The 22,138-nt window shown below is 32.0% G+C and overlaps 2 protein-coding genes and 1 non-coding gene across 4 annotated transcripts; 1 reads left to right on the top strand and 2 right to left on the bottom strand.

Annotated features, from left to right (window-relative positions):
- Positions 1–1,396: 1,396 nt before the first annotated feature.
- On the bottom strand, positions 1,397–8,086 carry LOC133793573 (serine/threonine-protein kinase STY46-like). 2 transcript variants are annotated; one of them, XM_062230894.1, is made up of 16 exons: positions 7,574–8,082; positions 6,978–7,092; positions 6,752–6,846; positions 6,445–6,564; positions 5,844–5,898; positions 5,433–5,543; positions 5,081–5,131; positions 4,714–4,886; positions 4,513–4,620; positions 4,083–4,156; positions 3,797–3,972; positions 3,021–3,116; positions 2,372–2,452; positions 2,224–2,277; positions 1,915–2,049; positions 1,397–1,736 (listed from the first exon to the last, which is right to left on the bottom strand). In XM_062230894.1, the coding sequence occupies exons 1-16, from the start codon at positions 7,771–7,773 to the stop codon at positions 1,659–1,661; spliced, it is 1,722 nt and encodes a 573-aa protein (XP_062086878.1). In that variant the 5' UTR covers positions 7,774–8,082; the 3' UTR covers positions 1,397–1,658. The 2 variants fall into 2 exon arrangements, 1 of the variants encoding a protein (XP_062086878.1); XR_009874887.1 differs by lacking the exons at positions 1,397–1,736; positions 1,915–2,049 and having other exon boundaries at positions 2,372–2,469; positions 7,574–8,086.
- An 8,938-nt stretch (positions 8,087–17,024) lies between these two features.
- Positions 17,025–17,930, top strand: LOC133815778 (uncharacterized). Its single transcript, XM_062248581.1, has one exon. The coding sequence runs from the start codon at positions 17,025–17,027 to the stop codon at positions 17,928–17,930; it is 906 nt and encodes a 301-aa protein (XP_062104565.1).
- LOC133813183 (small nucleolar RNA R71) lies at positions 17,283–17,389 on the bottom strand. Its single transcript, XR_009884221.1, has one exon. It is a non-coding gene; the product is annotated as a small nucleolar RNA R71 (small nucleolar RNA).
- Positions 17,931–22,138: the final 4,208 nt, after the last annotated feature.

Raw genomic sequence — 22,138 nt, 5'->3', positions numbered from 1 at the left:
AAATAATTAATTAAACAAATTAAAATATGATATTTTTGAGATATTTTACAATAGAAATTATTTAATTAAAATTTAATTAAACTTAAACTCACCTATTAGAATAATATAATATAAAACTAGCAAGAAACTTAACTGTAAAATCCATGTATAATATTTAATAATATATAATTTATTGTTGTCACTCTCAAATTCAAAACCTAGAACAAACATAAACTTAAACAAAAATAAATAAATTATTTAATTAAATTAGGATATTTATTTTAAAATTTATATGACATTAATATAAATTTAATAAAAATAATTAAAAAATAGTATAAATAAAACTAAGCAAACAAGCATACTGCACGTTGTTTGTATCTAGTATATATATATAAATTTGTCTATTGTTTTATAATCGAATATACTTGTATGTACATATAAAAATAAAACAATACACAAATCTATATAAATTTTATGTTTATAATAGAAAACATAATGGTATTTTCCTAACATTCCATGAAAATGTGTTATCTTTGGAAATATTTTTACTTTTTAGCACTAAATGCAAGATGGGATTTTCAAAAGGTTTATTATTAATCGGTTAATTTAATTTGATCTGTGTAAAATGTGGCACCAATGATCAAAATTATCCGTCACCAAATTGACTTACCATCGATTAGGAGTTACGAATGATAAGCATATTAATACTGGTTGGTATTCCCGTTCATGGCTTTGGTAACTAAGGGTCTGATTGGTTCGCGATTAGAAAAGTGTATTTTTGAAAAGTGAGATTCTGAAATGAAAATCTGAATTTAGTGACTAAAAACATGTTTTTAAAAATGTGATTGGTTAAATGTCAGGAAACTGTTTTTGAGTTTTAAAAAACTGAATCTGTGATTGGTATTAAATTTGAGATACAAATGTGGAGAGAGTTTTTAGGATTTTTGGAATAAAAATCACAAAATGAAGAAAACATCAATTTATCATTTTCTATTTTACAACTAAGAATTTGGAAACAGATTTCAAATTTGTTTTGAAAAATAAGCTGCCAATCAGCTATTTACATGGGACCCACAAATTTTAAAATTCCAAAATGATAAAATCCAATCCGGATCCATTACCCATCAGCCCCTAAGTTTCATTATTAGATACATGTTAGTTGGTTGACAATAATAATAAAGTTAAAGACGGAAGATTAATAAAAACAGGTATTATAAACTTGCTATATTTTGAACCAACTGCAGCCGATTCTAATATCTTCTCAATGATAGCGAACAATTAATTATTAAATTGCAAAGACTATCGAAACTCTAATAAATTTCTTCACCTGAAATAATAATAATAACAATAAACGAAATACATTGCACCAATTTCAGGAGTGAATAGTGACGACAAAGCCAATAAGAAAGGAAGAAAATCACGCGAACAACATTTCTAATAATGAAGCCGGAATATATAATGTCAAGTGTACAACGCCCACCCAAACCATTACCCTTGTTATATATGTATGTATACGTATATGTGCCAAAGAAAAGGGCAACGGTCGATGAAAAAATGGAGGAGCTAATAAATCGAAAGACCCAAAAAAGAAAGTAACAAACTGGACGTAAAACTGTACATGATTGGTAAAAGTGGCCCACGTATTTAAATTATAATAAGCCCATGGTAACACCTCTCTCTCAATGATGACCCCGTCTAAGGACGGATAAGAATCTTCCAGACGACGATTTACGTCGTTCATCTCCTTCGTCTGCCACCTGTTCAAACAACTTATTTTCTTTTAAATCAATTTAAGACCATACCAACCTCACCAGAGATCATATGAATCCTAAATAAACGACCAACGACGTTTAAGAAATTAAGTATTCTATTCTACTAGTTAAACATAAATATATACAGTATAAAAGGGTCTAAGTTAACCATGCATACGCATACCTCCTTGGATAATTGTTGCAGTATATCTATAATCTCAGAAAAGTCAGGTCGCAAGGCTGGATCTCGTTCCCAACATTTCCCAAGGATTTCGACCAGCTTTGGATGAGTTTGCTTTGGGATAGGAGGCCGTAGACCCTGAAAACAATATCCATAATTTGAAGTCAATAAACAAAAGTGTTGCCTTCTATTCCTTAAAATATACTACATTATTATGTTAAGCAGAGGAAGTGGAATAAATAACATGCACCGGTACATTAGCAGCAATTATAAAAGAAAACAGAATTAACAGTTGTGGAATAGCCAGTGTACCTGTTGGACAACTCCAACAGCTGCTTGTAATGGGGTTAAGAACTCGTATGGAAGCTGCCAATTGAAACAGAATAATTTTTTTTAAAGAAAGGTAGCAAAAGAAACAACCGTGTCAAAATAGGACTGTCGTGGTGTGCAGTAGCAGTACCTTTCCAGTGAGTAATTCCCATAACACAACTCCAAAACTGAAAATGTCAGCCTTGTGATCATATGGTTTGTGTTCAATTACCTTCAATGCACAAATAACTGTTGTAAGGAAATGACATGATGAGCGCCCTTCATAAAATTAACTTAGAATAATTGTAAAAAAGTAAACTGAATAATGCTAGATATCCCAATTATATGCAAGATAGGGGACATTGAAGGAAAACTATTTTTCTTTTTCGACTCTTAATGCAAGTCCATGTCACAAACTGTCTTTATATTATATTTGAAATTTCAATGGGAAACTTCATCCACAATGTCCTTTCAACCTAAAAGAAAGCTCAGCAATGCCAGGAACGTTAATCAAGTTGACACTTCTGAAAATGAAGAAAAAAGAAACAATATCGAACAAATAAAAATAGACTGACTGCCTACAAAGTTTGAAACATGAAACACATCAATCTGCTATAGTGCAGAATCCAATAATATTAGAATAAGAAAGAACATACAGCCCGTTAGACTTGTGAAGTGTCATATACAAGGGTATTGGAAGATATGTCTATGATTTTATTTCCCATAGAAAAAAAAATTAACAAATGCAAAAGCAAATCCTGAAAACCCAATTAATAACAGAGTTAAAAAAATCAGCTCACCTCTGGAGCCATCCACCGATAAGTCCCAGTTTCTGCTGTCATGACTCCAGATTGAGCTTTTACTCTAGCAACCCCAAAATCTGCAACCTTAACAACCTGCAAAGAAATTATGTAGATTATTTATCTATTATTTTTTTAATATGCTGAACTTACATCACATATAATGAAATATTTTTAAACACTACTATTGCGTCACACACATTTATTCAAATTACATTTTGCTCGATACAAGTCTTTTAAATACGGAAATGCCTTAATAAGAAGAAAGAAATTACCACTAGTCCAAACAACATAAGCAAAGTAAGCAATTGCAATACCATAGCATAAGGATAATAGAAAGAAAAAAATCCTACACTTACCAAATGAAAAAACAATTGTCTAAATATCATATGAAAGTATAAAATATAGATTTTGAAGTGTAGCAGTATAATGAAATTTTTTTAAACATTACAATTGCTTCACACACAGTGAAACAAATTAAATTTTGCTGAATACAAGTCTTTTAAATACAAAAATCCCTTAATAAGAAGAAAAGAATTACCACTAGTCCAAACAACATTAGCAAAGTAAGCAATCGCAACACCATAGCATAAGGATAATAAGGGGAAAAAAATCCTAAACTTACCAAACAAAAAAATTTGTCTAAATATCATATGAAAGTGTAAAATATAGATCTATAATCTGGAAACATTTCCATCAAATGAAGCATTGTTTTATTATTATTGTTACTATTATTATTGAAACAAGATAGTTAAAAAAACATGAGAACCACTTACACCATTTTCATCCATCAACAGATTTGCTGCTTTTAAATCTCTATGTATTATGTTATTTTGGTGCAAGTAGTTCATTCCCTTGGAAATGTCCGCTGCAACCTTCAGCAAGGTTGGAAGCTTAAAAAAACCTCGTTTCTTATGCAAGTAGTCATACACACTTCCACCCGACATATACTCTGCATAATGCCAAAGATATAATTTAAACGAGGGCAGAAACACTTCAAATGGAAAGAAGCTTTCAGCTACATGTCTTTCTGTTGTTATAAAAGAAATTATTAGTATTCACCTGTAATGATACACATGCTTGGAGGCTTAGTACATGCACCAATGAACTGTACAACATTCTTATGTCGAACTTTCCTGAAAGTTAAAATAGAATACAGAAAAGAAAAAAAGAAGAAGAAGAAAGCTTGAATACTACAAAGTAAAATACAATAACACAGAATAATGAAATAAAAACTATTCTTCTGCCTCCCATCACACATGCCTCCAAAACAAAATCAAGAAACAAGGGAAGAAAAATAAGGTTTGATGACATTCTTCATAAGGAATTTCAAACACACTATACGTATTGGCTTCCAAATTTAGTTGTTTTCATCTAATTTTTACTCTACAGCAAGATTACCATCTTCCTTGGTTCCGCTATATATCAACATGTCAAACCAGATTAGAGAGTCATGCTTAGTGTGAGTACTAAGTAATGTCATCTTATGTACCTCATGATAAAGACCTCCTGGGCAAACTCTCGCTGCATATCTGTATTAATTCGCTCAGGCTTGAGGATTTTAATAGCCACTTCCTGACTACAGTATGTACCTTTATATCTGAATTTTTAAAGAGAGTAAATTTAAATGCTGGTGAGTAAATGGTTAAGAAAAATTAATTTATGCATGACAGCATCAGGAAAATTAACTTACAGATCACCATAGGACCCAGATGCAACCATCTTCTCAAACTTCAAATGTTTTAGATCAATTTCCCAAACATCTGTTCCATCATCAGGGATAGTCAAATGGTCAGGTTCAGATTTGACTGTTGAATGATCGGTTTCAGAAACAGGAGATGTTTGATGCGTTGGCCACGGCTGTCTCTGCATAAACCGAGAAGAAATTTTATATAGGATTAAAAAAATTCCATCATAATAATTAGAATCAGCAAAATAATAAGTGTGTAATATTAATAAAACGTACAGACCTCATCAGCCAACACGAAAGTGAAAATACACTAGGTATCCTTTATAAACACAAATTTCTCCATAAAGAATGACTAAGCAGCAAGAATTACCTCGATTTTCAAAACTTCCATTTCCAAAGCATCTTTGAGTTGATCTGTTCCCTGTTTCAACATCAAGTAAACATGTAAAATGGAAAGTCAATGGTTCTGCTACACAAATTAGGCACAAGCAAACGTCTATAGAATTCCAGTGACAATCATGCTTAATTCATTAGTATATTAATCATTGAGTACATCACAAGCAAAAGCATAAATTTTATTGTCAACAAAAGTTTATACAGTAGCCAAGCATGGGCACCATTCTCTTGGTACCATATCATTCACAGATGATTAGTTTATTTGCAGTAGAAAAACTTCCTGTTCAGTGAATTCAGTTGAAATTTTTAAAGATGTATGAGCATACCTCGTAAGGCCAGCCATCAACAACAAAGACATCCAAAGAGTAACCATCAGTAGTTGAAAACGCATGAGCTTCTTGGATGTTAAGACCCATCTCCGCAAGCAAAGAAGTCAACTACAAAAAAAGCATAACATCACCATGTGATTAGAAAACAATTACTGGTGAAGGTAAAAATTAAATGGTTAAGGTATGAAGATTGAACTCGACAAAACTAATGTAATTCAAGCTAGCACATAAGCCTAATATGGAAGATACATCACAAGGAAATGAGTCAACTCAGCGGACATTAACAAGTCAAAAATGCTACATTCACTAACAGAAAAAAATTAAGTTCATTGCATTAATAATAAGAAGATTCAGGAAATCATTATAACAATACTTCTAGTTTTGCTTATGTTTATGCATGAATAGTACCTGACTCAGTAGTTTTGGCTTGTCATCCGTTGACAAAGTTATCTCATGCATGGGTCTGCATCATTAGCAATCAAATTAATCTGGTATTAGAAACATATCACTGACTTCATAAATGAAAGTGGAATAATTTCATTCAACTCCTGACAAAAAAATCATTACAATCAAGTTGAAAATATTTAGGTTTAGTTTGTTGTTTCAATTATCAAAAATATAAAAATAAAAAGATGAGTACGTATCTGCTGGAGTAATGAACATGCACCAAAAAATCAATCATAACATGTAAAAGTTAGGTGGTTATTAAATCCACGAGGTTCCAACATTGATAATCAAAGAGAAAGGAGGGAATGTGGAAAAGGAGAAGGGTGGACCTGGTCAATGATCACATAATTAAAATCTCATTTTTGCTTCGAAAAGTATGAAGACCAAGGTCCAAAATCCCAGACATTCAAATGAAACATGAGATGGAAAAAAATCTTATTATTCATGATTCTAACATTGAAGAAGTATAACAACCAGAATTTTGGCCAAATGGCGCCAGTAAACTAATCCAGTAAAGATGGTTTAGCGAGCTGTTCAGATATAAAGAAACAAAGAAGATCACCGAGCATATTGTGTGTTGGCATGCACAGAACCTTCCTCATCTTGATCATCAGAATTATTTGTTTCAAGTGCAAGTGCTTCAAGGTTTGGAGATGAACCAAATGCAGGTGGTGGATGTACACTGGTATTTGAAAACCATCAAGAGTTGTCACAATAGTTGAGAGCAAGAAACCAGCGTAAATTAATGCAGCAAATGAAGCAAAAATAACTTTCTGTGTTCATTCAATAACAATTGGATTGGATGATTTGTTGACGCTGCATTTAACAACTTGAAGTCTTGAATAGCTTAAAAGAATAACATATAATACCTTTGTCTGGCAGTATTAGAACTTTGTGCAACATCTTCACTAGGCGAACCTGGATGGATTGGAGAGGTGGAATTCCCATCTGAAATCGGAGGAACCTACACAAGGTGACCAACACCAGGACCAAATATTAAAAAGGGGTCAAAACAACACTAGCAGCTTTCAATATTATCGATATAATAAGGCTAAGAAATCCTTCATATTACAGTGCGTTTTTGAATCAACTGACCTGTACAAGTCGGACTTCCATCGCAGGTCTGTTAGCAGGATTATGAGCCAAATGCAGTAACCTTTTATGCACAAGAACATCTTCAGCCCTCTCCACATTCACATCTAGTGCATACCTACAATATAATCCAACAAAAATAACACAAAACGATTACTATTTAAAACGTGAACAGAAAATAAATTGGCATCACTGCCAACACAACTCTAGAAGCCAAGAAAAATAATAATTTAGGATCGAATCCTACAATTTTTTGCGCTTATGTGAAAATAATACTCTAGTATTCGACAAAAGTAGAACAGCACTAATAAAACAAATCTACTTTCTTGAACTCAATCCAAAGATAATGGGTGTACTAAACATTATCAAACATTTAATTACATATGATAATTAATTTTAAAGCAAGCGATTACGATAATAAGAAATACTTAACAACTGATTTTCCATACAGATTCAAGATCAACAAAAACCTCGATGATGAAAATAGTCCATAACACATACAGTGTTTTATGCAGAAACATGTATTAGCGAAATCATGAAAACAAAATTGAAAAAGGTTAAAATAGAGTCGAGAGAAAGCCATGATAGGGTAAAGTTACCGGGCGGGGAGGCGATTGAAATGAGCCCAAAGTTCATCGTCGAAACCAGGTCGAATAGCCTCGTCGTTGTTGCAATTCTTGAGACGACGAAGGACCTCATTGTAAACCTCGAGTTTCTGTCGCTGTTGCCGACTCCTAACAGGCGACGACGACGTTTCGTGCACTCTACTCCCGCAGCTCTCGTTATCATCCATTACCATTGAAGAAGGTAAATGCGAGAAAGTGAGAGAAAGGGAGAGAAAGTGAGAGAAAAGGCGAGAAAGTGAAGATCGTAAGGCGGTTTACGTGAAATCGTTTGCCAAAGGAAAAACTACATAACCAACCACTGAGTTTCTCAAGAGAACGAGGATTCTAGAGAAGGAGCGAGATTAAGAGAAAATTACAGTCCTTTTAAACTAAAAATTTTTAGGCCTAAAAACAAAAATTAATATTTATACGAGGCTAAAATCTCTGGGTTTCTTTTTCTCATTCTTTCCTTTTTGCTTCTCTTTCAATATTTTGTATTTGTATGCAGAGTTTTATGTAAATAAATATGTTTTCCTGGTTTGGAGAATAATGTTTAACGGCGTAGTGCGCACCCATTGAATCATGCCAACGTGGACTCTTACCCCATGCTGATCCAACCCTCTTGAACTCCTAATCTAATTTTGTCTCTCTTTCTTTATTATTATTTTTTTTTTCTTTTTGTTCTTAAAACATTTTTACTGCGATTAATTTGGAAAATCTACTCTGGTGACAGCGAAGATTAATTAAAGATGAGATTTCACCTTCTATTTCTGTCAATTTATTCTCTCTTTACTCCTTAAAAATAGAGCCCGATAATTATTTAACAAATATCAAGATTAATTTATATAAATAATAATAATTAATATTAAAAAATAGCCTCTACTATTTCAGTCAAAATAGTCACAACTTCGTTTTCCTAAAAAGCTAAGCTAATTAATTTTGGATTAAATTTGATTGAGGGAAAAAATATATCTTGTGTAGTTGTTGTCAGTAGCACATGATTAAATGATCTTAGTCTAATTAGAAAAATTATTATTAAAATAGTTTAATGGAAGAAGATAATTCTTAATTAATCCCTATGAATCCGCGTTCGGAGAACCCCACCTCCAATTCTGACCAATAAGACGTCTCTATTCCCTTCACCACACTACACTTTACAATTCTCACAATATTTAACCCAACCAAGCTCCAACCAAAAGAGTGTACCCCAGAGTGGCAATGGCATATTCTGGGGCGCCCACAGATTCTGGATAAGATCGTACTAAAATGACAATTCTGCCCCTCATTGTGGGTCAGCCTCAAGCCACTGCTCTCACTCTTTTATCAGTTACCGGGTTCCGCCTCTGGTCCTATATCGACGATTAACGGGGTGGCCAACAATGACTCCTCATTGCTTGGAGCACTGGTCAAACGTTTTGGACAAGGGCGTAATTTCATCATACGATTTGTGTCTTGATCACCCAGAATTAAAAGTAAAATGAATACGATAATAAAGAAAATATAGAAAGAGTTAAAGCAGTTGAGGCTGGAAAAAATACTCATGTGAGAAATGTGAAGGGCCGAAAATGACATATATTTAAATATCTTGGTTCTTTTGATGCAGCTTCTAAGGTGGAGAATGAACTAGACTGATAAGGAAAAAAAAAGAGTGACAACCTATAAGCTACTCTCACTTTTTCGTTATGATAATTGTAATTCGACCAATAAGTAGTGGCATTTTGGGATTTTCCCAGTGTTTTGGTTTCGGAGGTTATGGCTTACTTACCTTACTGAGAATCTGACTCAGCACCATCTAATGTGTGCTTTTTGGATCATTACTGAAACTTGGCGCAATCCGATTTGCTGAGTCAAACTTTTTGGAGTATGATGTGCGTATAGGACCACCATTTCAAGTTTTCACGTGTTAAAGTCTAAAACCCCCAAAGTTTGGAATGAAAAATACATTTTAGAGATAATAATTTTAAATATGGGGTAATATAATGTCAACTGAACATATTGTAAAAAATCTACAGCCATAGTTGTCATGTATTATTGAAGCACTTTCACTTAAGTTTTGAAATGTCACGCATGAAATATGCAATTTAGTGTTAATGGACATAATCTAGTGATACTATACTTCTTTTCACAAAGAGAAAGTGCCAAATTTGAATCTCCCTCCCCTAATATTAATATATATATATATGCAATTTAGTTGGAATAGACAATTTTCATTAATTGCATCATCTTGCTCATAATATCACATAATCAACTTTGTTAAAGTTCCCTAATTTGAAAACAATAAGTACCATTAAATGTCATTGAAAGAATATTCTTAAAATTGAATGTGAATAATTTGAGAAAATTTATATTTGCATTTTAAATTAATATTAATATATTTTTAGGATAATTCTTCTATTGGAGCTTCACTTTAAGCCCTACTGGTAGGGCTCTTAGTGTTTTTCGACCCGTGAATAGTTTTCGGCGAGACTTTTTTTTATGACCGTGTATATTGTAGCTATTTAGAACATCCTGCAAAGTTTACAGTACTGAAAACTAGGTTCAAACATGTTGTTTTTCACGCGCATAAAAAAAATTAGTCACGCGTGCAACAACATGTTTGAACTTAGTTTTCGGTACTGTAAACTATTCAGAATTTTCTAAAAATTTGCAGGATGCTCTAAATAGCTACAATATACATAGTCATAAAAAAAATCACACTGAAAATTGCTCATGGGTTGTAAACACTGAGAGCTATACCGGTAGGGCTTAAAGTAAAGTCCCTATAAGACAATTTCCCTATATTTTTATATATAATTTTTGTTGTAGGTGCTTTTATATACACTTTTTTTTTTCTTTTTCTCTTCCCATTCTTTTTCAAATAAACCCCACATGAATTTTTAAGACTTATTTTCTCACACTTTTAAAAAAAAAATAGCATAAAATTACTCATGTCAGTAAATTTAAAATAAATTCCACCCCTATAAAAATCTAGGGGAATTCTCCTATAGGGGCTTCACTTTAAGCCTTACCAATAGGGCTCTCAGTGTTTACAACCCGTGAACAGTTTTCAGCGCAATTTTTTTTTATGACCATGTATATTGTAGCTATTTAGAGCATCCTGCAAATTTTCAGAAAATTCTGAATAGTTTACAGTACCGAAAACTAGGTTCAAACATGTTGTTGCACGCGTGACTAATTTTTTTATGCACATGGAAAACAACATGTTTGAACCTAGTTTTCGGTACTGTAAACTATTCGGAATTTTCTGAAAATTTGCAGGATGCTCTAAATAGCTACAATATACACGGTCATAAAAAAGTCGCGACGAAAACTGTTCTCTGGTTGAGAAACACTGAAAGTCCTACTAGTAGGGCTTAAAGTGAAACTCCTATAGAAGAATTGTCCTAAAAATCTATTGTTAAAAAAATAAAATATTTTTATACTCTCAATTAAAATAAAATAATTTTTTTAACAATAAAAAAATCAATCACAATTTTTTTTAAAAAATAAGAATAAATATAAACATAAATAATTGAAAATTCAAAAAAGTTATCTTATTAGAATCAAATCATTAGTACAATTATTTATAAAATTACAATGTTAAATTTTTAGATACATGCAAAAATTATAATACTAAAAAAATATATTTTTTTAATTAAAAATAATAAATTAATTAATATATAAGAGATATATTATATATTTTGGAAATAGTAAATATAAAATTTTTATTTTTTAATATTTAATGAGATATAAATTCACCAAAAATAATATATTTAGTATTGTTTTGATAATAAATAAGAGTGAGGAGTGAAAAAATAGGTGCCAATAATTTCACCCTTTAATTTTTTACCTTTTACTTATACAATTTGATATTCTATAATATCAATATCAATAGAAATATATATATATATATATATATATAATGGTTAAAATTGATTGTCTTTGATCCTTAGAAGACACATTCATCAATAAAATAATATAATAACTCAAAATTTCTAGCATTTTTTTAGCAAGGATAAAATTTTTATTTTTAAAAACATCTAATATGTAAATGATTTTATTATATTTTAATTACTTTTTTATGTATTTACTTTCGAGGTTGTATTCAATCCATATTCAAACTCAAATAACTCTTTTCTTACTCAACTTTATCCTTATATTTTATTGACAATCTATCTTTTGGCATTCATTTTCCATTTATATTATCTTATTTCTAAAAAAATATAAAACAAACAAAACACATATTCAAAATTATGTTCAATTACTAGATTAAAAAAAACTAGGATATTCATAACTCTTTATAAATCAATACAAATCACACTGATTTTCTTTAAAAAAAAAACAAAAGATCCAATTTCAATTACATAAATTGATAAATGCATTCAATTTGAAATAAATTTGAAAAAGAATAAACAATTATTACAAATCATAATGTAAAATAATATCAATATAAAAAATTGAATTAAAACTGAAAAAAGTGACTAGAAGTCATAATTTAAAAAAACAAATATCAAAATCCTTAATAAAAAAAGAGCAAATATCAAAACGATAAACTTTCAAGTGATGTAGTTCCACATCAAATAAAATTCCTAAAAAAATTTAATTCTCAATCTTCAAAATCTTACAAGAAACTAAATGATTAAAAAAATTGCTGAAACTTTTATATATTAATGAAAAATAAATTATTATAGTTTAAAATGAATAAAAATGATCTAAAGTACCTCAAATAATTTTTATGGTGAAATATGAGCAATTAGTTGTGAGAGCATTTGAGAGAGAAAGGAAATGGGGTTTTTTCGTAAATATATATATATTTTATGGTCCCTTTTTTTTCAAAAATATGATTTTCAAAAATTTTCATTTACAAAAATACAGTCAAAGAAACAAATAAAAAATAATAATTGGACAACAACCAGACACGAACTCACTGCACACTACCACATTAAAAAACAACTGAAAAACAACAGTTGGACAACAACTAGAAGTCAATTCATTGCATACTAACACGTTTTTTTTTAAATCAAAATATATCTGAAAACAACTAAACACTAATTAGACATCAACACAATAACATAGTAATTATACATAAACGTAAACAAGTAAAAAAAACAACATGAAAACAACTATACATAAATCTAGACAACTAAAAAATAACACAAAAGATGAAAAATAGGCAAAACTGTAAAAATTTCCTTAAAATAAAAAAAAAAAAAACTTCTCAATCCATAAAGATGTCATTTTTTGGCAAAATTAAGAGTATTATGTAAACTTTCCAAAGGAAAATGAGGGTTTGGATACGATGCCTATACTTAATTATTACATATCCATTTTCAAATAATTGTTTATGCTGAATTTTTTATTTCTGTATTATTTTTAAATTAATATCTTTTAAATTATCATAACATATCTATTTTCAAATATAATAATTTTATTATTATTATTTTAAATTTGAAAAACAACTTAAATAAATATAATTAGAAAATATCTCATTTTAATTTGTATATTTATTTCTTATTGTTTCAAATAATATATGGCATTATACTTTGCAAATCAACAATGAATAATGGGAATAATGTAATATTCCAAACTCTAGATGTTAATCAAGATCCAAATTCAAAGTATGAATGCAATTCTAAATAATCAAATAAACATGTTCATGATATGAATGTTAATCTTGAATATAAGAAACTAATTGATTAAATGATGATAAGACGAAGTTAGAAATATTTAATCATCAATACTGACAATGAAAACACCATAGAGTAGCATAAAACAAAGTTAGGGTTAGATAGATATAACATTTGATTTAGAGCAACTTGATTCTTCAACTTGGGGAACTTCTAAGGCTTATACACAATAAGAATATTGTTGTCCAAAATCTCTATTCCAAGTCTTCCCAGTTGCTTGAAGCTTCAACTAAGTAGAATGAGATTTGAGATTTACCAAGCCTTAAAACTCATGCAAGTCAAGTAAAACTTAATGACTTTCTTGGAGAAAACTTTGGTCTTTGAGAGCTACAAAGATAGAGAGGTTAGAAAGAGAGTTAAAAAGTGTGATCAAGGTTTTATAACTCTAATAACCCATATTTATAGTGTAGGCATCATCATTAGTCTAACTGATAGGATTAGAGCATTTAAAACACATCATTTGGAGCATTTTACGTAAAGTGCACGGACACCCGTAATAGTCGAGGTGACGCGTCGCCTGGTGGTTTGTCTCAGCTAGGGTTTTGAAGCCCTAGGTGACGTGTCGCCTCCTAGGAGGCGACATATCGTTGATGCCTCTGATTTAGCACTCCAAGACTTGTCTCAAAACACCTACAAATGCTCCCAAAATTTTTGTGAATGTTTGGATACCTCATTGTATCACTTTAGACCCATAAAAGTCATTTTTAGATGTCTTCTACACAATCTCATGTTTTCACTTCTTCTTAAGTGAAAACTGTTAATTGTTTTGCACCTCAATGTCTAAACATCTTAACCATTATATTTAACCAATCTCAACATTCCCCCACTTGGTTAAATATAATCATCTCTTCTTACCTTAACGGTTTTGGTGCATAAAATAAAGTATCTTTTGATTTGAACATTATCTTAGTTAAAGTATTACAAAGTCTTATCGAAGTCATTGGTGTCTAAAATATTGAACCAAGTACTCATTAGTAATAAAATCTGTAACACCTCACACACCTTTACTTGACCATTAATTTTCCCACTTTTCTCACTTAGCACTCATATGGCCATGTGCTCATCCGTTTCAAGAACTTTTCGGGGAGAAATCCAACTCCCATGAGAGGCGGCACCACCTCTAAGTTCACATAGGTGAAGTTCTTACAACATATTTGCTACCTTTAAAGATGATTGTTGCACACAACTGAACTTCATTAAAATCCCTAGGCTTAACCCTCACTCGGTAGCAACCAACACTAACCATCCTTATATGGAACTCATGCTTTGTTAGTGTTGAAACTATTAACCCAATAACTTGTTCTTTCTCATTGAACTCTTTCCCTTGATATTCACAAGTTTGGAGTTGGGTTTCCATCAGTGGTGAATATATTATTCTAGGAGTTTTAGTCTCATCACTTTTGAAGTGGAACTTACTAACATCTTCGCAAGAGGTTTTTGTAAGTGGATCCGCTAAGTTCTCACTTGTCTTTATATATGAGATCAATATGATTCCTCATCGAATCAATTGTCTCACATACTCATGTCTTAGACTTATATGTCTAGACTTCTCATGCCATTATAAGCTCTAGCTAATGTGGCTTGTTTATCACCATTGAGATATTCCTCGTGAAATCCCTAAGCCATTTAGCCTCTTTGCCATTTGTCACTAGAGCTATAAACTCATTCTCCATCGTTGAGTGAACTGTATGTTTGATTCTTTGGGCCCTAAGAAACTGCTCCAGATTATCTTCTACACTTGATATCCAACTCGCATTGGAATATCCTTCAAGTATTTCGGGAACTTTGAATATTGGAGGCCTAGCTGCTTAGTCCTTTTAAGGTATCCTAGAACTCTCTCCATTACTTTTCAATGTTCCATACTTGGATTGCTATTAAACCTACTTAGTTTACTATCTGCTCTACCATTGTTCTTTTCAAGCTTTATGCTTGAATCAGATGGTATATTCACTTCTTTGATTTTGATATTACTAAACTTGTCAAGCACTTTCTCAACAAAGTGCGCTTGAATTAAGGCCTAACCCCTGATAAACGAGGTTTAGGCTCATTTATGGTCTAGTTTTTAAGAAGGTTTTCATTAGTTTAGGGCTATTTTATTGCAGATTTATGCTTGTTTGTTCTTGTTTCAGGTTTTTGATGCTAAGATGGTGAAAAGAGTGGAATGAAGTGATAGTGGAAGAAAATTGAGTTATTTTGGAGAAAATCGAGTCATTCGGGAGCAAGAAGTCCATAATGTTTATCTGAATAGCGCTACGGCGCTACTGCGCTAGGAAGACGACTTCAAGGCATTTTTTTTTCTGTAAATAGTGCTACAGCGCTATGCAAGTAGCACTATAGCGCTTGAAAATCCTAAAGAGTAGCGCTACAGCGCTAGGACATCAATTTTTGATGCAATTTGGCTCTGACAATAGCGCTACAGTGCTGTCGACGCGGTTTTGAAATCTGAAGCCACTTTTAGAAGGAAAAAATGGTCTTTTCACTTGGGAGCATTAGAAAACTATTTAAGGGACATTAATCTGCGAATTAATTAAGCAGTTTTAGTTTTTTTAAAAACCCTAGATCTAGAAAAGACTGTTGTATTTTAGATTTCTTTTTCTGGTTTATGACTTTCTAGATTTCTTCTACATCTTAATTTCTTTCTTAAGTTATTTTTCATGAACAATTATCTGAATTCTATTGTCATTATGTTATCTATGAGCTAAATCCTTTATCTAGGGATTAATGTAGTCGCTTGAATTTCAATTTAATTTTATTATGATGTTCTATTGATACTTTTTCTCTATTCTAATATATATGATATTTGTTTAATGCTAGTAAATACTTGATTACTATTTACTTGATTTAATGGTTTTGATTCAAAATTCAAAAGATAAGAATTGAATATGCTATCGTTATATAGACATAGGTTGCATATTGGACGAAAGTACCTGTATGACTTGTGTAGTAATTAAGTTTCCATTCTTAATGTCTTCTATATGTTTAAGTTTATCACAGAAATGTAGAAAACTTGCATATAGACTGAGATCTTATACCTTGAAAAAGAATAGGAATCGATTTATGTTAACCTGCTATTAGAATAGGAAGAAGAGATTTAGAACTGATTAGTAAAATTAATAGAATGAAAAGTTGATGAAATTAATTCCTAGGCTTTTATTTATTGATTTTTAATCTGTTGATTCATTGTTCTGTTTAAAGTTATTTAAATTGTGTTCGTAGGTTAGAATTATTCATCTTAATTTTAATCACCAAATAGAAAACTAAAAAGCAATTATTGGTAATTGGTTAATAGTCTCTGTGGGACTATCTTTGTTCTTACAAAATTTATTACTTGACACGACCACGTATACTTGCGTGCAGATTTTAGTGATCAAGTTTTTGGCGCCGTTGCCGGGGACTAATAATCAATATCAAAACTAATTATTTTTTGATCTACTTTGGTTTTAATCTAACGTTTTCTAATTCGAATTGCTTTTAAATTACTTAATTTCAGGTGATCTATTTTATGCGACGTAAGGGTTCGAAAATACTAGTGCTTATTGATCCTGAGATTGAGAAGACCTGCAAAAGAGAAATAAAACATAAAAGAATTGAAAGGATGGCCCAGAACGTCAATAATGTTGCCAACAACAATCTAAATCAAGGTAATGAGGGTAACGCAGCAGCTAAGGCAGACCTAAGCCCTGAGGGATTATGTACTCCCTAATATTATAGGGGTACATTCTAGTATTCGCCCACCTATTGTAGAGGCGAACAATTTTGAGATGCCTTCAATTATCCAAATGGTTCAGAATTGTGTTCAGTTTGGGGGGCTACCTAATGAGGATCTGAACCTCAATATCACCAACCTTTTGGAGTTATGTGATACTTTCAAAATGAATGGAGTAAGTAATGATGCAATCTGTTTGAGGCTATTTCCATTTTCTTTGAGAGACAGAGCTAAAAGTTGGTTGATTTCGCTGCAAGCCAATTCCATTGTGATATGGGAAGATCTTGCTCAAAAATTTCTCGCTAAGTATTTTCCTCCCGCTAAATCAGCTCGGATTAAAGGTGAAATAAATAATTTCTGTCAATTTAAAGGGGAATCGTTATATGATGCTTGGGAAAGGTTTAAAGAGCTACTTCAAAAATGTCCACATCATGGTCATGGTATAGTGAAATGGATGTTGGTGCACACTTTCTATAATGTACTGAGGGGAAACACAAGGACTATAATAGATGCAGCAGTAGGTGGAGCATTTATGAGCAAAAGCGCTAACAAAGCTTACGAGCTTTTAGATGAGATGGCCATGAATAATTATAATTGGCCAGCTGAGCGAGAAAATAAGAAGGTGGCAAGAGTTCTAGAAGTTGATCATATTGCTTTGCTCACTACTCAAATTGCTTCGCTAACTAAACAAATGCAACAACAAAACAACATTTCAGCTCAAGCGATGCAACTACAACCCGCTTCTATCATTTGTGACACATGTGGAGGCCCTCATCACTTTGAGCAATGTCTAGCGACGAGTTCTTATTCGGTAGATGATATTCCACTTGAAAAGGTTCAAGCCATTAGTAATTTCCCAAGGCAACCGAATAACAACACATACTCTAACACTTATACTCCAGCATATAAGAACCATCTGAATTTGTCATGGAGTAATAATCAAGGACACCAACAACAGTATCATCCAAATCCACCTTAATATCCTCCAAATAGACCATCTTATGGGCTAAATCCAAGACCCTTTTATGATACTCAAAGGCCACAAATGCCGCAACATCAACAACCACTGCCTCAAATGACTAAACCAGAGGTATCCGCAGATTCATTGCGCCAATTTATGACAGAAACTAGATCCTCTATTCGGAGATTAGAAACACAAGTTGGCCAACTTGCAAAGTTGATGGCGGATTGTAATTAAGGGGCTTTACCTAGTTCAACTGAGGTAAATCCTAATGAGCAATGTCAAGCTGTCACTTTGAGGAGCGAGACTAAGTATGAGGGGCTTATAGTAGAAAACAAGGGCAAGAAGATAGAGGATCAACATGTCACCAGTCCAACACAAGAGGAGGTTGCTGAAGACCTTCCAAAGAAAGAGAAGTCAAAATACACCGAGCCTACACCAAAGATTCCATATCCTCAACGGTTTCGAAAGGCTAATCTCGACAAACAATTTTCTAAATTTTTGGATATCTTTCAAAAACTACACATTAACATCCCTTTTGCAGAGGCTTTAGAACAAATGCTAAGTTATGTGAAGTTTATGAAAGAAATTTTGTCAAGAAAGAGGAAATTAGAGGATTATGAGACGGTTGCATTAACTGAAGAGTGCAGCACAATACTTCAGAAGAAACTACCTCCAAAGCTTAAAGATCCTGGTAGTTTCAATATCCCATGTTCTACAGGGGGTTTAGTAGAAACAAAGGCTTTATGTGATTTAGGGGCCAGTGTGAATTTAATGCCTCTATCAATCTTTTAGAAGCTGAATTTGGGAGAAGCTTAGCCAACTACGGTATCTTTGCATATGGCAGATAGATCAGTTAATCACCCTCTAGTGATTGAGGATATATTGGTAAAAGTGGGTAAATTAATCTTTCCTGCAGACTTTATTATTTTAGATATGGAGGAAGATAAAAATATTCCAATAATACTTGGAAGACCATTCTTGGCTACTGGTAGGGATTAATTGATATACAAAAGGGTGAGTTAAAGTTGTGGGTGCAAAAAGAGGAAGTAATATTTAATGTTTTTGCAGAAATAGAAATTCCAACGTGTTGTAGAGTTGAAGTGGTAAACCAAGGAGAGAACAAGTTGGAAGTCTCTAAGAAAAGATCCATAGTTAAAACTGGAATGCAAATGGGGTGTCATCAGTTAAAAATGTTCTTTAGTGAAAGAATTCGAATGTTACATGAGCGAGGGAAAGTACCACCAACTTCTAATCACAAGAAACGAGGGTCAACTCATGACACTATGGCTCTCAAGGACGTGCGGGGAGGACTTGATCCAAGTTGAATATGAATGAAAACAAGAGTCCGGATAAAAGACGTTAAAGGCAGCGCTCTTAAGAGACATTCCTATGTTTATTTTTAATTTTTAATTTTAGGTTATTTGTTTTTGTTTTGTTTTTTGTTTTTTGTTTTCTTTTTTTGTTTGGAACAATGTTTTCAGAAATTTTGTTTTAGTTGTTTTTAGTTTTATTCTGGAAAAATTGTGTTGTAACTCGTAACCAGTGAAAAACATGAAATTTTTTTTAAGTTTAGGTGGTTATAGTGCTACAGCAGCTGCCGCCGTCTCAACCGTTTGAAGGACCCTCTTCGCAACCTCCACAGTTGCCATAGTGATGTGGTTGTTCAGTTAAGTCTCTTTTCTCATTCTTTCTGTACTTTAACATTGCAGACAATGTTAAATTTTAAGTTTGGGGGAGAGATTTATTTTTAGTGTTATGTTATTTGATGCGTTTTTTTTCTCAGTTTGATTTCTTTAGTTAGTTTGTATTGAGTTGTGGTTTAGAGTGTAAATTAAGTTGATGATAATTGCCATTTTAATATGATTGACTGTTATGTTGCCATTTTAATATGTGCTTCTGAAAAAAATATGTGTGCTTGGTTAGAATACTTTGTTTTTTCACTGTGATTTGTTGACATTAGAGATTATAATTGAGTTATTTTATGCATGTCGAATTTGGATTGTGGATTGAAAAAGGTTGAAAAAATTCTAGAACCTGTTTGCTTACTATTTGAGATGAAATTTGAAACAATGCACAAATAAGAAAAGGATATAGGCATTTTTTTTTGGACTGGTTGTGCCTTTCAAGCTTACCTTATTAAATTTTATCCTTAGTCAGCCCTTTTGAGCCTTATAAATATTTTCTTGTTAACACATTTTTTTTAGCCTAGCTGTGAATTGGATTACCATTTACTCTTTTGACCCATACCATGAGCATGAAAACTATTAGGGGGGGGGGGGGGGGGGGGGGTACCAAGGGATGAGTGCTTTGAAATTGTTGGGAAAGTTTGTTTAGTTGGAATGCTTGTGGTATGATTAAGCTTAAAATGTTTCTTTATCTACCTGTACCTAAGCCTTCTATTACAACCTTTGTAAAGTCCTATTGATTCTTATTTGTACATTTGTTTATATTAATGGAGAATAGTAAGTAATGCAGGCATATGGAATAACTTGGTTATGTGGTTAGTTGGTGAGAATTTGAGATGCATAAAGTGGTTCAATTATTTTATTTGCGAGTTATGAGTAAATGAGCTTTGGCGTTAATAAATTTCAGTGAAAGGGTGAAGTGTTTTGACTGAAAATCTAGATTAATATTTTAAATAACACGTTGCTTTCCTGAAAATTATATGTGCATAACAGTCTTGAGTATTGGAATTGGTTAGTTATGTCAACTTAGTTTACTTATGATTGAGTCTAGTTAGATTCTTTACTCGAGGGCGAGTAAAGGTTTAGTTTGGGGGAGTTTGATAAACGAGTTTTAGGCTCGTTTATGGTCTAGTTTTTACGAAGGTTTTCATTAGTTTAGGGCTATTTTATTGTAGATTTATGCTTGTTTGTTCATGTTTTAGGTTTTTGATGCTAAGATGGTGAAAAGAGTGGAATGAAGTGAAAGTGGAAGAAAATGGAGTTATTTTGGAGAAAATTGAATCATTCGGGAGCAAGAAGTCCAAGTAATGTTTCTGTGAATAGCGCTACAACGCTATCATAATGCCGCTACAACGCTAGGAAGACGACTTCAAGGCATTTGTTTCTGTAAATAGCGCTACAGCTCTATGCAAGTAGCGCTAGAGCACTTGAAAATCCTAAAGAGTAGCGCTACAGTGCTACAATACTAGCACTACAGCGCTAGTACATCAATTTTTGATGCAATTTGGCTCTAACAATAGCTCAAAGCTTAGCGCTACAGCGCTATTGACATGGTTTTGAAATCTGAAGCCACTTTTAGAAGGACAAAATGGTCTTTTCACTTGGGAGCATTGGAAAACTATTTAAGGTACATTAGTTTTTTTATTTGGCCTCTGTTTGTAGACCGGTTGGTTTGTATATTTTGCCTGTTTGATTAATGAAGTCCAATTCTTCTTCTTGATAAAAAAAAACCCTAGATCTAGAAAAGACTGTTGTATTTTAGATTTCTTCTTCATCTTAATTTCTTTCTTAAGTTATTTTTCATGAACAATTATCTGAATTCTATTGTCATTATATTATCTATGAGCTAAATCCTTTATCTAGGGATTAATGTAGTCGCTTGAATTTCAATTTAATTTTATTATGATGTTCTACTGATACTTTTTCTCTATTCTAATCTATATGATGTTTGTTTAATACTAGTAAATACTTGATCACTATTTACTTGATTTAATGGTTTTCATTCAAAATTCGAAATATGAGAATTGAATATGCTATCGTTATATAGACATAGGTTTCATATTGGACGAAAGTACCTGTATGACTTGTATAGTAATTAGGTTTCCATTCTTAATGCCTTCTATATGTTTAAGTTTATCACAGAAATGTAGAAAACCTGCATATAGATTGAGATCTTATATCTTGAAAAAGAATAGGAATCGATTTATGTTTACCTGCTATTATAATTGGAAGAAGAGATTTACAACTGATTAGTAAAATTAATATAATGAAAAGTTGATGAAATTAATTCCTAGGATTTTATTTATTGATTTTTAATCCGTTGATTCATTGTTCTGTTTAAAGTTATTTAAATTGTATTCATAGGTTAGAATTATTCATCTTAATTAATCACCAAATAGAAACTGAAAATCAATTATTGGTAATTGGTTAATAGTCTCTGTGGGACTATCTCTGTTCTTACAAAATTTATTACTTGACACGACCACGTATACTTGTAAAATCCTTTTTTGGCTAAACTTTAATTTAGACCAAATATTT

Source organism: Humulus lupulus, chromosome 1, assembly GCF_963169125.1.
Source record: "Humulus lupulus chromosome 1, drHumLupu1.1, whole genome shotgun sequence".
NCBI lineage: Eukaryota > Viridiplantae > Streptophyta > Magnoliopsida > Rosales > Cannabaceae > Humulus > Humulus lupulus.
The sequence above is the reverse complement of the archived record's forward strand: the minus strand, read 5'-3'. Positions and strand labels throughout refer to the sequence as shown.

Excerpts from the sequence above, each read along its gene's own strand:
- LOC133793573 (XM_062230894.1), bottom strand. The coding sequence starts at position 7,773 with ATGGTAATGGATGATAACGAGAGCTGCGGGAGTAGAGTGCACGAAACG. Across the intron at positions 5,544-5,843 it reads AGCCAAAACTACTGAGTCAG|TTGACTTCTTTGCTTGCGGA; the intron begins GTACTATTCATG and ends CTTTTTTTGTAG. Across the intron at positions 4,621-4,713 it reads TCTGGGTCCTATGGTGATCT|ATATAAAGGTACATACTGTA; the intron begins GTAAGTTAATTT and ends TTAAAAATTCAG.
- LOC133815778 (XM_062248581.1), top strand. The coding sequence starts at position 17,025 with ATGGTTCAGAATTGTGTTCAGTTTGGGGGGCTACCTAATGAGGATCTG.